This window comes from Phaenicophaeus curvirostris, chromosome 13 (assembly GCF_032191515.1).
Source record: "Phaenicophaeus curvirostris isolate KB17595 chromosome 13, BPBGC_Pcur_1.0, whole genome shotgun sequence".
NCBI classification, from domain to species: Eukaryota; Metazoa; Chordata; class Aves; order Cuculiformes; family Cuculidae; genus Phaenicophaeus; species Phaenicophaeus curvirostris.
In genome coordinates, this window is record NC_091404.1 from 7,731,635 (window position 1) to 7,744,453 (window position 12,819).

Here is a 12,819-nt window from a genome sequence, read left to right on the forward strand (position 1 = left end):
CCTGTCTGAAAGGTCGAAAAATATCATCACTGCTAGTGAGATGGTGTTGCTTTTGTGGGAAATTCAGGTGACATCACCTGTCACCATGCAGTGAATGGGCAGCTCAAATGTGCACACACTTATTGCTCTACAAACTGTTTGCATTTCTGCAGAGTATGAAATTCAGGAAGAATAAACAAGCGAGGAAAATTAAGACCTGTTGACTTGTGGTATTGTCAACATTATGGTTCTGCTACAAGTCCGGCAAATTTGGCTGCATACAAAGCATGCTCCATCATGCTGACATATCACAGAATCACAGAATGGTAGAGATAGGAAGACATCTCTGGAGAGCACCCAGTCCAACCCCCCTGCTAAAGCAAGTTCTCCTGAGCCTAGCAAACAGACTATCCAAAGCAAAGGCTACCTATATACCTGCAATGCTAAATCCTGCAACCTGCAACTTGCCATCCTTAGCTGGCAGTTAGAGGAATGTTGTCGGTATATTCTTGGTAAGATGTCCAACCCTGACCACAACAAGAAAAGACAAAGGACATTGCCAGAGAAAATCTGACCTTTCTGAGACTCTGACATATCATGACTACTGTAGGTGTTGGATGGTTCTGCTCCTAAACACTCCTGAAACTGGCCTTTAAATATTGAACAATAAATCCAACGTAGACGCACTGCCCTACACTGAAAGTTTTGCCTATGCCTTAGAGATCCTAGAGCAAAGTTACAACAGGGAGAACTGAGGCCACCATTCTACAAAGACACATTTCCATTAACCAGAATTATAGGGCCACCATTGACAAATAAAGCAAATCTGTTAGCAGAAAGTTAGGTGACCTTGAAGGAAACATCACCTTCTAAGAAACTCCTTCCCATAAGAATAAAATTAGTGTGGTTAAAAGGCCTCACAGGCTTCGTGTCCTTGGCTGCTTCCTTTGAGCCAAGTCATGCATGGCAATGAAGCTCTGGGCACATTAAGTTCCGTGAAACTCACTGTCCTGACTACAGTTCTTCATGATTTGAGTAATTTCTTAGAACTGTTATTCTTTAGTGATTATGATCTTGCAGGAACCTGGGCATAAGGCTGAAGGGACCTCGTGGATCACTGAATCCAGCCTCTTGAAATTCTGCCATATAGTCCCATTCATAAGACTTGCAAATTCAGTCTTTAAACTAGCAATGTAGCTTGTTCCCAGTGTTCTCTGGGTATGGTTTTTCAACGTAGTGTCCTGATGCTTAACCGGTTCTGCTGCATTTTTAGCAAGTTTTATATAATACTTACTCTCTTTACAGTTCTACCTACAAAATACTTCGAAAAAATTCTCTGTTAAGACTACCACAGTAAACCTGCTGACTCCATAATACAAATTCAAAGTAATTCCAGGTCAAACCTTTAATCAAAGAGACCTCCCTAAGCTTCTTCTCACCCTTATTAAAGAGATTTACAAAACCGTGAAGGAGGTTGGAGAGTTAATGATGTGCCATTTTAAAAGGTTCCATTAAGATTTGGGTATTTTTATCTTTTAGAAAAAAAGCATTTGCAGATTATAACTCTAAGGAGACAATTATAAGAGCATTCTGAGACTCTTTTCACTTGATCTATAAGGGGGAGAAATGGTACAGCAGAGTATAGGAAAGAAAATATACTGCCTAAGCCTTTTTCTTGAATAGGATCTAACTAGCCACATTGCAGCTGCAGTGAAGTGTCTTATGTTCCTGGATTTATTACTATAAGGGCCACATCATCTGCCAAAGTGTGCTTGTAAGAAATTAAATGGTTTCCAAAGGAAACATTAGAATAAGGCAGATTTCAGTTTTGCATTTTTACCCTGATTAGTGTCTGTGAAGCTCCTTTGAAAACTTTTGTATCAAACACAAATACAAAATCATTGCCAAATGCAGTTTGAATTTGGGAAGGTTTTAGGAAGGAAGCCCAGTTACCCACGGAAATGGATGAAGAGACTGTGAGAATGCAGAACTGGACTGAAAGAGAAAGGAAGTGGCAATCTTCCAGCATGCTGCGCCTTGGACCAAATTGTTTTCTGTCTAACATGATGAGTTGTTCACAGGCCTGAGTTATTCTGTTACCCTTTTAGCTCGACCTTGGACACTAAGCTTCAAATCAAATGTAAGTAACAAATTAAGGGCTTGATCCTGCACTCCGACCTCCCTTTCACTTCCAGTTGAGGAGGGGCAGTGGTATTAAGACCTACATTAATGTTGGTCATGGTGGTTTTCCTGATGGACTTCCAACCAGAAAAGTTATCAGAAGAGAAAACTCACACAATTAGCCTAAGTCCTGCTGACAGACCATTTGGGATCATAGCGGCAGTATTTCCTTTGATCCCAACAGCATCCGTGAACCTCATAGTCAGTCTTTCAAGATATTCATTTGCATATGAGCATTTCTGCCAACTTCTATTGATTTCTCAATTTCAAAGGGAAAGAAATTCAATCTTTAAGTATTTCTTCCTAGTTCTAAGACTGCTCTGTTGTCCTGTTGTAAGTCAGGAAAACTGAGTGCAATTGTGAAGAAGTCCTAATACTTCTGTCATTAAAATGTTGGGAACATACAATATGTGTCTATTGCGCTGTTTTAATTTTCATTAAGGGATGGAAAGAGGCAAAACAAAACACAGATACATAGAAAAGGAAAAATATGTCATAATCTAAACAAACTGGTAAACTATAACTCTGGGTATTCTGTCACGAATGCACAGAAGGTTACTTTTACTAACCAGCCAAATAAGCCACTTGGTCAGTATCAACCTGACTCATGTAAAAAACATCACAACACTGGCAGTGAGAAAGGACTGACACCTTGCTGGCCTAAAGAGGTGACTTGATTTTCAGGTGTGTTAGGAAGTTGCTCCTGGCAAATTACTGTTGTCCCAAATAACATGCATTCCGTAACATAAGTGCTAACTTTAGTTTTCTAGAATAGGAATCAAAAAGCACAAACAGCTGCCATGATACTGGGGAAAAAAAACCAGCTTTCATGGCTAATACCATAGAGGAAAATTCTCCCCTGAGTTTATATAGTCTTTAGATGAGATGTAAAAGATCCCAGAAAATAATCAGATGCATGAACAGCTGGAAATATGCGGCTTATCATGAAAAGAGAAGGGTTTTTTTATCTGCATTACTCCTAGAAAAGTTTTGCAGAGTTTCTGCAAAGGATTGTTTCTAACTTTGAATTTGCAATAGCAGCTGTAACCAATAGCACCTCCCTATAAGCCATGGACATCTCCACCAACATTCAAAAAGCACGAGTTGCACCACTTCAATCAGTTTGCTTTATTACCAGTCTAGAAAAGGATGACCCGTAACTGTTCAGTCTTCCTCCTGTTTACTTTTCTCATTTCATGGTCAAAACAAGTGTTTCACCTAAACTACTGCACGTTTCCTTGGGGAGACAGGATGATATTATGATGAAGCCCATTGGATTTGTTTTAGGACTACAAAATGTCAAGATCAGCTCATCAAGAATCCTTCCAAGTATATGGTGTAGTTGTCTTCCTATACATTAGTTCTACAATCCCATTCTAATTACCATGTTCCAAAGCCTTTTCCTTATGCAGAGAAGCCAGGCAACACATGAGAACCCACTGAAAACATTTCTGACAGTTTGAGAAATGTTCAAGACATGCTGTTGGCAGTACATTTTTTAACTGCTTAGGATTAATAACTAAAAATGATTCAGCACTGAGAATCTTCTAACTTTGTTCTGATCAGGAAAAATCATGTTCAACTAGGAGATGACTAGTATCATTAAAATTCTATTTCAGAGAACTGCTGTTAAGTGATGATTTTGCTCTTCAAATCAGGAGAGAGGATTAATAATTGAATCCAAAGACTTAGTAATATATTTTGGTGGGTTTGTTTCCTAATAAGAAGAATGACTTGAGCAGAAATCCATTAAAAATGTTACTATTCCCATGCTACTCTGATTCTAAGCTTTTCCATTAAGTAGCACAGTCATAATGGCATTAAACCATTTAAGCAGCAAAACCAGCACATAATTATCACTTTTAATTCAATCTTTTAGAGTGTGAATAGATCCTGTACATCACTGACAAGTCACCCTCCTAAACAGATTTTTCTATTCCTTCATAGCAGCTTCACAGCCTCTTGTACTGAGATTACTGACCCAAACATGTATGGTTTTTTTCCTCAAGAAAAATTCCTCAGAAGGATGGGATAGCAAAATTAAGCCAGATGAAAGGAGTAAAAATCAGCTACTGCATTATTCTTACCTTAATGTAGATGTATAGATACGAGTGGGAACTAGGGCACCATAATCTATGTACCAGTATATCAACATCTGAAACTATGAGAGTGATCTCAGAATTATGGGTGCATTAGAAAGCGTATATATACAAAAGAAAAATAAATCCCACATAGAGAGTACAAAGTACATGGCAGCTCTATAGAAATAAGGGAAAACAGAAAAGGCTGCAGCATGTAGCTTCCCCTCCTTGCCTCTCAACAGTATTACAATATTTACCTCCTGAGACCACTTTCCCTTGGGAATTAGGAAGTGTGATATCTTATCTGTGCTCATTTCCCCAAGCAGCAGTGACAACAGCTTGTCCTCTGCCATCAAAGTGCTTCTGGGAGGTGCAGCTGGTGTGAACGGAACCAATATTTGCCTGGCACCACTGCCATCATCTATGCCAGGCAGGCAGCCAGGAGGAACATCGAGCACTGTAGGGTCAGGGATGCCCCAGGTGCCTTTCTTCTGGTGCCCCCTCCCATACAATTAAGCTTCTGGCACACTGTAGATACTGCCATAGTGCCAAGGAGCAGTGGCATCTTTGCATATTTGTATATGGAATCCATAAAGGTCAATAAAAGGCAGCACACAGGAGCACTGTGCTTTAGTTGTCAGCAGCAGCGCCTCTGCTAAAGGCTGCAGTGCAGTAGCTGCAGTAACCAAAGGCTGTGAGTCAGGAGTCTAAATACAGCCCACTATTTACAAACTGAACTGAAATAAACAGGACAGCACACTAGGACTGGCCAAGCTGAGCCCCTGTGAACAATACAACACTGTCACATTTGAAAGAGGTTAAAATCTGACACGTCGACTGATCTCAAATGCAGCAACATTGTGAGACCCTATATGCTCCCCTCCTTTGACTGCAGTCTGTGCTACTCCCTGCTCATATGCACACGTTATTAGCACTGCTTACATTCCTGCTTCCCCAGAAAGCATAAAGTTTCTATATCTGACCACAGTGCCAGCATCCCCTCCTACACAGAACAAGCTCTCTCTTTCATGGGTCCTCAGCCAGCAGGTGAAACTTCCCCCACCCCAGGACCAGGCATACAATGTTTGTGGTACATCTCTTCTCTACTAAATCATAGGCTCACAGTTAGAATCATAGAATCATAGAATCACCAGGTTGGAAGAGACCCACCGGATCATTGAGTCCAACCATTTCCACCAGTCTCTAAACCATGCTCCTCAGTACCTCATCCACCCGCACCTTAAACACCTCCAGGGAAGGCGAGTCAACCCCCTCCCTGGGCAGACCGTTCCATTGCCTAATGACCCTTTCAGTGAAGGATTTTTTCCTTATGTCGAGCCTGAACCTCCCCTGGCAGAGCTTGAGGCCATTCCCTCTTGTCCTGTCCCCTGTCACTTGGGAGAAGAAGCCAGCTCCCTCCTCTCCACAACCTCCTTTCAAGCAGTTGTAGAGAGCAATGAGGTCTCCCCTCAGCCTCCTCTTCTCCGGGCTAAACACCCCCAGCTCTCTCAGTTGCTCCTCCTAAGACTTGTTCTCCAGCCCCTTCACCAGCTCTGTCGCTCTTCTCTGGACTCGCTCCAGAGTTGCCGTGAGTGCCCTGACTTGCTGCTCTATCACTGTCAGTAATTCCATATTCTATTCATTTTGCTTCTGCACACGCAGCTCATGAGTCTCTTATTTCAACATCAGTATAGGAAAGCAAATGTCTGCTAGGAGACTGATACTTCAAAACTTCCCTTTCCTTGGCAAAGTGAAGGGATGTCAACATTTGGTACAGGAAAGCATCTCATGGAATCTACTGACATTTATTACCCTCCCTCCTCTTCCTCCTCTTCTCTTAATGGACCAACATTAACAGAATGTCACAGATTTTTCCATCTAGTAACAATAACTGCTTACTCACCACCACCCCCTTTACAATAAATACCATGCCAGAAGCTTTTGTGTATCTCCAGGCTGCAGGTAACCAAAGTGAGGAAATATCTAAAGATTTGCTCAGACACTGGACCAGAATTCCTGTAAACCAAAACACAAACCTAATCCTGTGCTCAGGCTCCACAAACTGTAAATCCTGTCAAGATGGTGCCTGAAGAGCAAGATTCCCTTTCTGGCTCCTCTGTGTGCCACAAGGCTGTCTGTGTCACTGCTGCTCGCAATGGTGCTTCTTACCTATGCAATCTGAGCCTGAAAGCCATCATTTGAGGCCATAATTTTCTGCAGAAGCCCTTTATCAAATATCCTTAGACTGACAAAAGCAAGCTCCTTAAACATGCAGCAAAATCTCTTCATCAGTGTTTCATGCATTTAATTTTAAAGGACTATTAAGAACTCATTCTTTCTGATAGAATTCTATTTTAATCTCCACTATTTTTTCTGTTGGGAGCTTGAAAAATGAGATTTCTCTACCTCTGCCTTTCTTTTTTTTTCATGTCTTTCTCTTTGATCAATAAAGATTCTTTTTTTCCTGTGTTTCTAAGAGAGTTGACATTAAAATGCCTAGTTCCTATTCTCTTTCTGTTGTATTTGTGCATCGGAGCCATTCACAATGATGTCAGCTCAGCTACAGGCATTGTCTCTGCCAGTTCAATTCCAGCAGAATTACTGGAGCTAGCAGGACATTAGCATTCACTTGATTGATCTAGCATACTCAGTGAATAAGATAAGCTTTGCATTCAGCTATAGACATTAAAAACTGAAGAAATTATAAAGCAGTCCAAAGTTGGAAAGTTCTTTTGGAGTCACACCTCTTGCTTCTCTTGTATCTTCCTGTGTTTAAGGGCACCATATAAATAATGGCTGTTTCAATGCCAAGCCCTTCCTTGACAGTGCTCATGGATGACAGAGGAGAGAAAAGTGATTTAAAACTATTGTTTAACATAGATAATCAATTTCAACAGCTTTCAAGGCTAAAAGGTCATACTATGCATTATCTCCTATGAAATGTGAGCTATGCAATTTCATTCTGTAATTCCAGCATTTTGTCCAACAACTGGAGAAAATACTTTTTCAGAGGCGAACATAATACTTCTACTTGGATTTTGAAATTAGTATTGAAAATATAACACTGCATCTCTTATTTGTTTTAAAACTTTCTTCCTTTGTCCAGTGCCTAATCATGTGATGAGCTCTTGATGTCATATGTGGCTGTACGCACTTGCTTAAGATGCACATGACCTATGAAGAGTCCGTGTCTTTCCAAATGCCAGATTTTCAGTGTGGAACTAAAGTGAAGAAGGGGCATGGCAACATTTTCAGAAGAGAAGGATGAAGTTTGGCTCCAGAATCCATCCTCCTCCAAAAGAAACGCTGAGCTGAGCAGCTCTCTGTGAAGCTAATGAAAAAAAATCTGGCTTTACGTACCTGTGAACTAGTACCTCCACCTCACTATTTTATGACATTAGAACAAGAGATTCCCAAACCTTTTCCAATAACAAGATTGAAGACCTCAGCAGATATGTTTGTTCAATTATGGGCTGAATGAAACAATGGAAGTACCAGGCATGTAAAAGAACAGTAATAGCTGGGCTCTTCATAAAAGCCCTTTTCCTGGGCTGGCTCTCTTGGCTTCAATGGAAGTTCAGCTGTTCAAGAAGAGAGTTTTCAACCTTCACACTACAACTGCACTTGACTCCCTCTTCTGGTGGAGTCAGATGGATGGGTAGAACTTCTGTTTTCCAGTAGCTTCAGCATTCTAAATGTATGGGTGATGTAACAGCAAAGTCATCTGCCTCAGTTCAACCATCCCTCTTGATTAGGGGTTCTTTCTATATAGCATATAGCTCAACTGGTGTTTTAACTGCACAGAAACGTCTGCAGTAGCTCCCCTCTAGCTTCAGTTACCTGTTCGGAATGCTACTGCACTGCTCTAGCCCAGCCTCCCTGCTGCACACTTACATAACAGAGAGATGCTTCCAAGAGAGTGGACGGTCATTTGTGATCATTAACAAGCAGTCACTGTAAAAGATGACAACTCATGTGTCAGCTGAAACATTTCACATTAATTGGAACAAAGTTCTTATCAAATATGTTTTGATAATAGCCAATCTCTCATGGACATTTTGGACCATGCTGTGAGAACATAATGTTTGATGTCTTTGCTTGGAGCCAAGAAATAGCCTCAGAAGGCAAACGCAGCTGCAGCCAGCGAGGAAAGACAAACAGAACACAGCAGGCATTCAGCTGTCTGTCGAGACAAGCAACAAGCTGTGGAGCTTGTCAGCTCTGTCAGCAGTTTAGACGCCAGCACAGGCCTGGAGGTTTCAAAAGCTACTGTTGTTTGAAAGTATGATACAGACACTACAAAAGATCAGTAGCAAATAAGGGGTGAAGCTGCAGCTAAAGAACATCTCAATGGACAGCAAGTCACTACTCAAAGCAGAAATCTAGCTGACACTCTGTGTGCGTACATGACTACGTTTGTTGATATAAAACTAGTGCACAGCTGTTTCCAGTGATCTTAGAGGAGCCAGTTCTCCCGTTCAGAGTTGGAACAGACTGTCCAGGGGATTGATTGAGTCATGATCCCTGGAGGTATTTTTAAAAGACACACAGATGTGGTGCTTAGGGACATGGTTTAGTGGTGGATTTGGCAGTGTTAGGTTAAGTTTTGAACTTGATGACCTTAAAGGTCTTTTCTGACCTAAATGATTCTATGATTCCTGACACGTGTCTGAGCAACTGCCTTGGCTTTCCTCACTTAACTTCCATCTTAGAGGTGACTCTTTCCTGGTTATGATATTTGGCTGGTTTTCAGCCCATGACAGAATGACTTTGAACAATGATATCCTGCAGATCTTAAAAACAGTTTCTTACAGCAATTTGAGATGGAGTATACAGGAGTACACGTGTCTAAATGTGTTCCAATACAGCTCCAGAATATTTAGCAATGGCTGTTGTGAGATCTTATGCATCACTATGCCATTTTAGTCCTTTCAACATGAAGCAAAAATTTCAAGCCACACAGAAGCCAGAAGAGCCTCTTCAGGTTTATAGCACGCTTTAAATGCTGCTTAAACTTTCTCTTCACTGATCTGCTGCTGGATAAAAGCCATGCTGAAAACATATTAAAGCGACAGTCGAGATCTGTAGCTACACTAATCATTCTGTCAGAGCCTTGGAAAGAATCTCACTGAAGTCAAGCAGGAAAGCAATTTGTTGAAGCATCAGCTGAAGCAGTGAGTTGCAACTCATTCAAATCTCTCCAACATACATGATCAAGCAACTGCTGAAGCACCGAAAGCCACAATTGATTCTGCAAGCAAGAGATACGTAAAACAAACTTTGAACTGACCTCCAATCTCTGGTATGTGATAACCACCTGAGTGCCCACCCATTTATTCCTTAAGAGCAGCCAGGTGGGAAAAGACAGGATGAGTGATGTTCCCTTGATGTAGTAACAGATGTTCCCTTGATGTGGTAACCCCAACATACAAACTGACAGTATTTTCCTGTCACAGTGTGTAAATGGAGTTCAGTTCTGCAGAAAGGAGCCATTCCGGACATACACGGATCCAGCCAAAATCACTGTTTTGTAACATTTCTAACAGCCAGTGGGCTGAGACCAATGGCAGGAGGTTTAACAAGGCCAAGTGCCGGGTCCTGCACTTGGGGCACAACAACCCTGAGCAGCTACAGACTAGGAGAAGTCTGGCTGGAAACTGCCTGGAGGAGAGGGACCTGGGGGTGTTGGTTGACAGCGACTGAACATGAGCCAGCAGCGGCCCAGGTGGCCAAGAAGGCCAATGGCATCTTGGCTTGGATCAGAAACTACCTGAAAGGACGTTGTAGAGAGGAGGGAGCTGGGCTCTTCTCCCAAGTGACAGGGGACAGGACAAGAGGGAATGGCCTCAAGCTCCACCAGGGGAGGTTCAGGCTTGACATCAGGGAAAAAAAATTTATGGAAAGCATCATCGGGCACTGGCAGAGGCTGCCCAGGGAGGGGGTTGAGTCACCTTCCCTGGAGGTGTTTAAGGCACGGGTGGATGAGGTGCTGAGGGACATGGTTTAGTGTTTGATAGGAATGGTTGGACTCGATGATCTGGTGGGTCTCTTCCAACCTGGTGATTCTATGATTCTAAACCACGCTCCTGCACACCAGGTGTCATCTCAGTTCGTGAGAGGCGATGTGTAGCAGGTGGCTCTGACAGATTGCTTTCCATTTGGAGCTCAGGAAGGAAAAACAAAGTTATGGAAGTAGAAAACTGTTTGGGCTTTAGTCTTTAGATAGTAACTAAATGCGCGCGCGTGCGCTGCGCTCGACGCTGGGGGAAGGAAAAGCAGCAAGCGTGTTTGCAGCACAGTTTGCTGCTGTGGTTCGGCGATGCAGGGAGTGCGCCTGATCCCCAGCGGCGGGTCTGACGCTGGATCTGGTTTGATGCAGGTTCTGCCTCCCCTTCGCCATCGAGAGGGAGAGGGGGGAGAGGGGAGGGCGCGCCGCGAGGTGGCGCTCGCGCGGGCGGGAGGAGGCGCGCGGCACCAACGAGCGCGAGGCGCCTAGAGCGGCCGCGCGGCGCTTCCGGCGGGGACCGGAAGGGGTGGGTGTCGGCGACGGGGCCGCGCCGGGCAGCGGGAGGGGAGCACCGGCACCTCTGAGGGGTCGCGCCGGTTTGTGGCACCGTTAGCGTCACGAGAGCCGGGATCGGGGACGGGCTGTGCCGCCGGCCGCGTCCCGGCGCGCCAGGGAACTGCAGCCGAGTTTAGGAGTCGAAGAAGGTATTAAAACCGTGCGGAACCCGCGGTAACAAACGCGTTGCTGCGAGTTCTGACCGCGTGTCTTCTCTCTAGGAAAAATGATTGCCGAAAGCAGCTCCTTCGTGAAGGGCGTGGTGCTCGGAGGAGCCTTCTGCATGTTGGTGACGCTCCTCGGACACATTAAGGTGGGCCACGGGACTAAAGCGCATCACCACGAGCACCATCACATCCAGGCTCCCAACAAAGAAGATGTCTTAAACCTTTCAGAAGGTGAACGCGCGGAGCTCAGTACAAGTGTCCGCGTTTATTGTATCATCCTTGTGAAGCCGAAAGATCTGGGGCAGTGGGCTGCAGTGAAAGAAACGTGGAGCAAGCACTGTGACAGGGCGGAATTCTACAGCTCGGAAAACGTCAAAGTGTTTGATTCTGTGCCCCTCAACACAAATGATATGTGGGTGATGATGAGAAAAGCTTACAAAATAACTTATGAGCACTATAAAGATGAATTCAACTGGTTTTTTCTCGCATATCCAAAAACGTTTGCTATTATTGAAAATCTCAAGTATTTCTTACTGAAAAAGGACCCCTCGCAGCCTTTTTATATTGGCCATACCGTGAAGTCTGGTGACCTTGAGTACGTAAACGGGGAGGGAGGAATAGTGTTAAGCATTGAATCACTAAGACGATTCTCCCACATTCTAGAAGACTCTGACAAGTGTCCAGAGCAGGGAGGTATGATCTGGAAAGTTGCTGAGGATAAGCAGCTTGCAATCTGCCTGAAGTATACCGGAGTCTTTGCCGAAAACGCGGAAGATTCAGAAGGAAAAGACATCTTTAACACTAAGTCTGTCGGTGCGCTCATTAAGGAAGCAATGTCCAGTCACCCTCAGCAGGTGGTGGATGGCTGCTGCTCGGACATGGCTGTCACATTCAGTGGGCTGGCCCCCAATCAAATGCACGTGATGATGTACGGCGTTTACAGGCTGAGACCCTACGGCCACACGTACAACGATGCACTCGTCTTTCTTCCGCCTCCAGGCTCGGACAATGACTGAGGTCTCTTGAGAGAAGGCCTGGAACTGTGGAGGCTGCTTTTCTCATGGCAAGCATTTGTACTGACAGATTTGGGGTTTTTACCTGGTGGCACTGGTGTACAATTTTTTTTGCACAATGCAGTTCAGTAAGGCATTTGACTTCAAAAGTGGAAGGAGAACATTTTTCTAGATCTTTTATACATAAATGCTTCTGGCTTTGACGGTGCTGGAATGAAATGATGAAGAAGTTGTTAATGTTTATCATAAAAAGAAACTAAGTTTATATGGGGAGGGTTGTATATGTAAATATTTATTAATGAAAATGCAAATGAACTTTAGTCTACTGTTAAAAATATATTTTTGCAGATTTTTATTCTTTCAACTCTTCCAGGCATTTCTAGAATGTCTTTATATCTTTCTAAGAGGTACTAATAAAACTGACTACAGATTTGGTCTCAGACTAACTTTAGGCTATTTCCTTTCCTCTGAACTAGACAAGTTTGAGCCGTGCTCTTCATGCAGCACCTGTCGCTGTATGTACAGCCTCCTGCGATTAAGGGGTTAGCAGGAAGCAAGATCATGAGATCTGTTAGGAAGTTGTAGCTGAGTGATACTCAGTGACCTTTGGACTGCTGTTCTTAAGCAGACAAAAGAAAGAGATAACCATATTTGAGTAAGTATTAACGCGGTCAAGTGGCCTGTTAGCACAAGAGTAATTACTCATTTTAAATCTCCATTCATACAGAAGTGTATTAGAAGGTTCTGTATTCTCACTCCTGTTATCAGAGCTGATATTGACAAGGAAGAAGCTGGTGATCTGTCAGTACACATGTAACAGATGCATTTACAGCTGT

At 43.3% G+C, this 12,819-nt stretch overlaps 1 protein-coding gene across 1 annotated transcript; it reads left to right on the plus strand.

The window, feature by feature from the left end:
* Positions 1–10,809: 10,809 nt before the first annotated feature.
* C1GALT1C1 (C1GALT1 specific chaperone 1) lies at positions 10,810–12,413 on the plus strand. Its single transcript, XM_069867354.1, has 2 exons — positions 10,810–10,952; positions 11,025–12,413. The coding sequence occupies exon 2, from the start codon at positions 11,030–11,032 to the stop codon at positions 11,984–11,986; it is 957 nt and encodes a 318-aa protein (XP_069723455.1). The 5' UTR covers positions 10,810–10,952; positions 11,025–11,029; the 3' UTR covers positions 11,987–12,413.
* The last annotated feature ends 406 nt before the right edge of the window (positions 12,414–12,819 follow it).

Coding starts and splice junctions, on each gene's coding strand:
- C1GALT1C1 (XM_069867354.1), top strand. CDS start 11,030: ATGATTGCCGAAAGCAGCTCCTTCGTGAAGGGCGTGGTGCTCGGAGGA.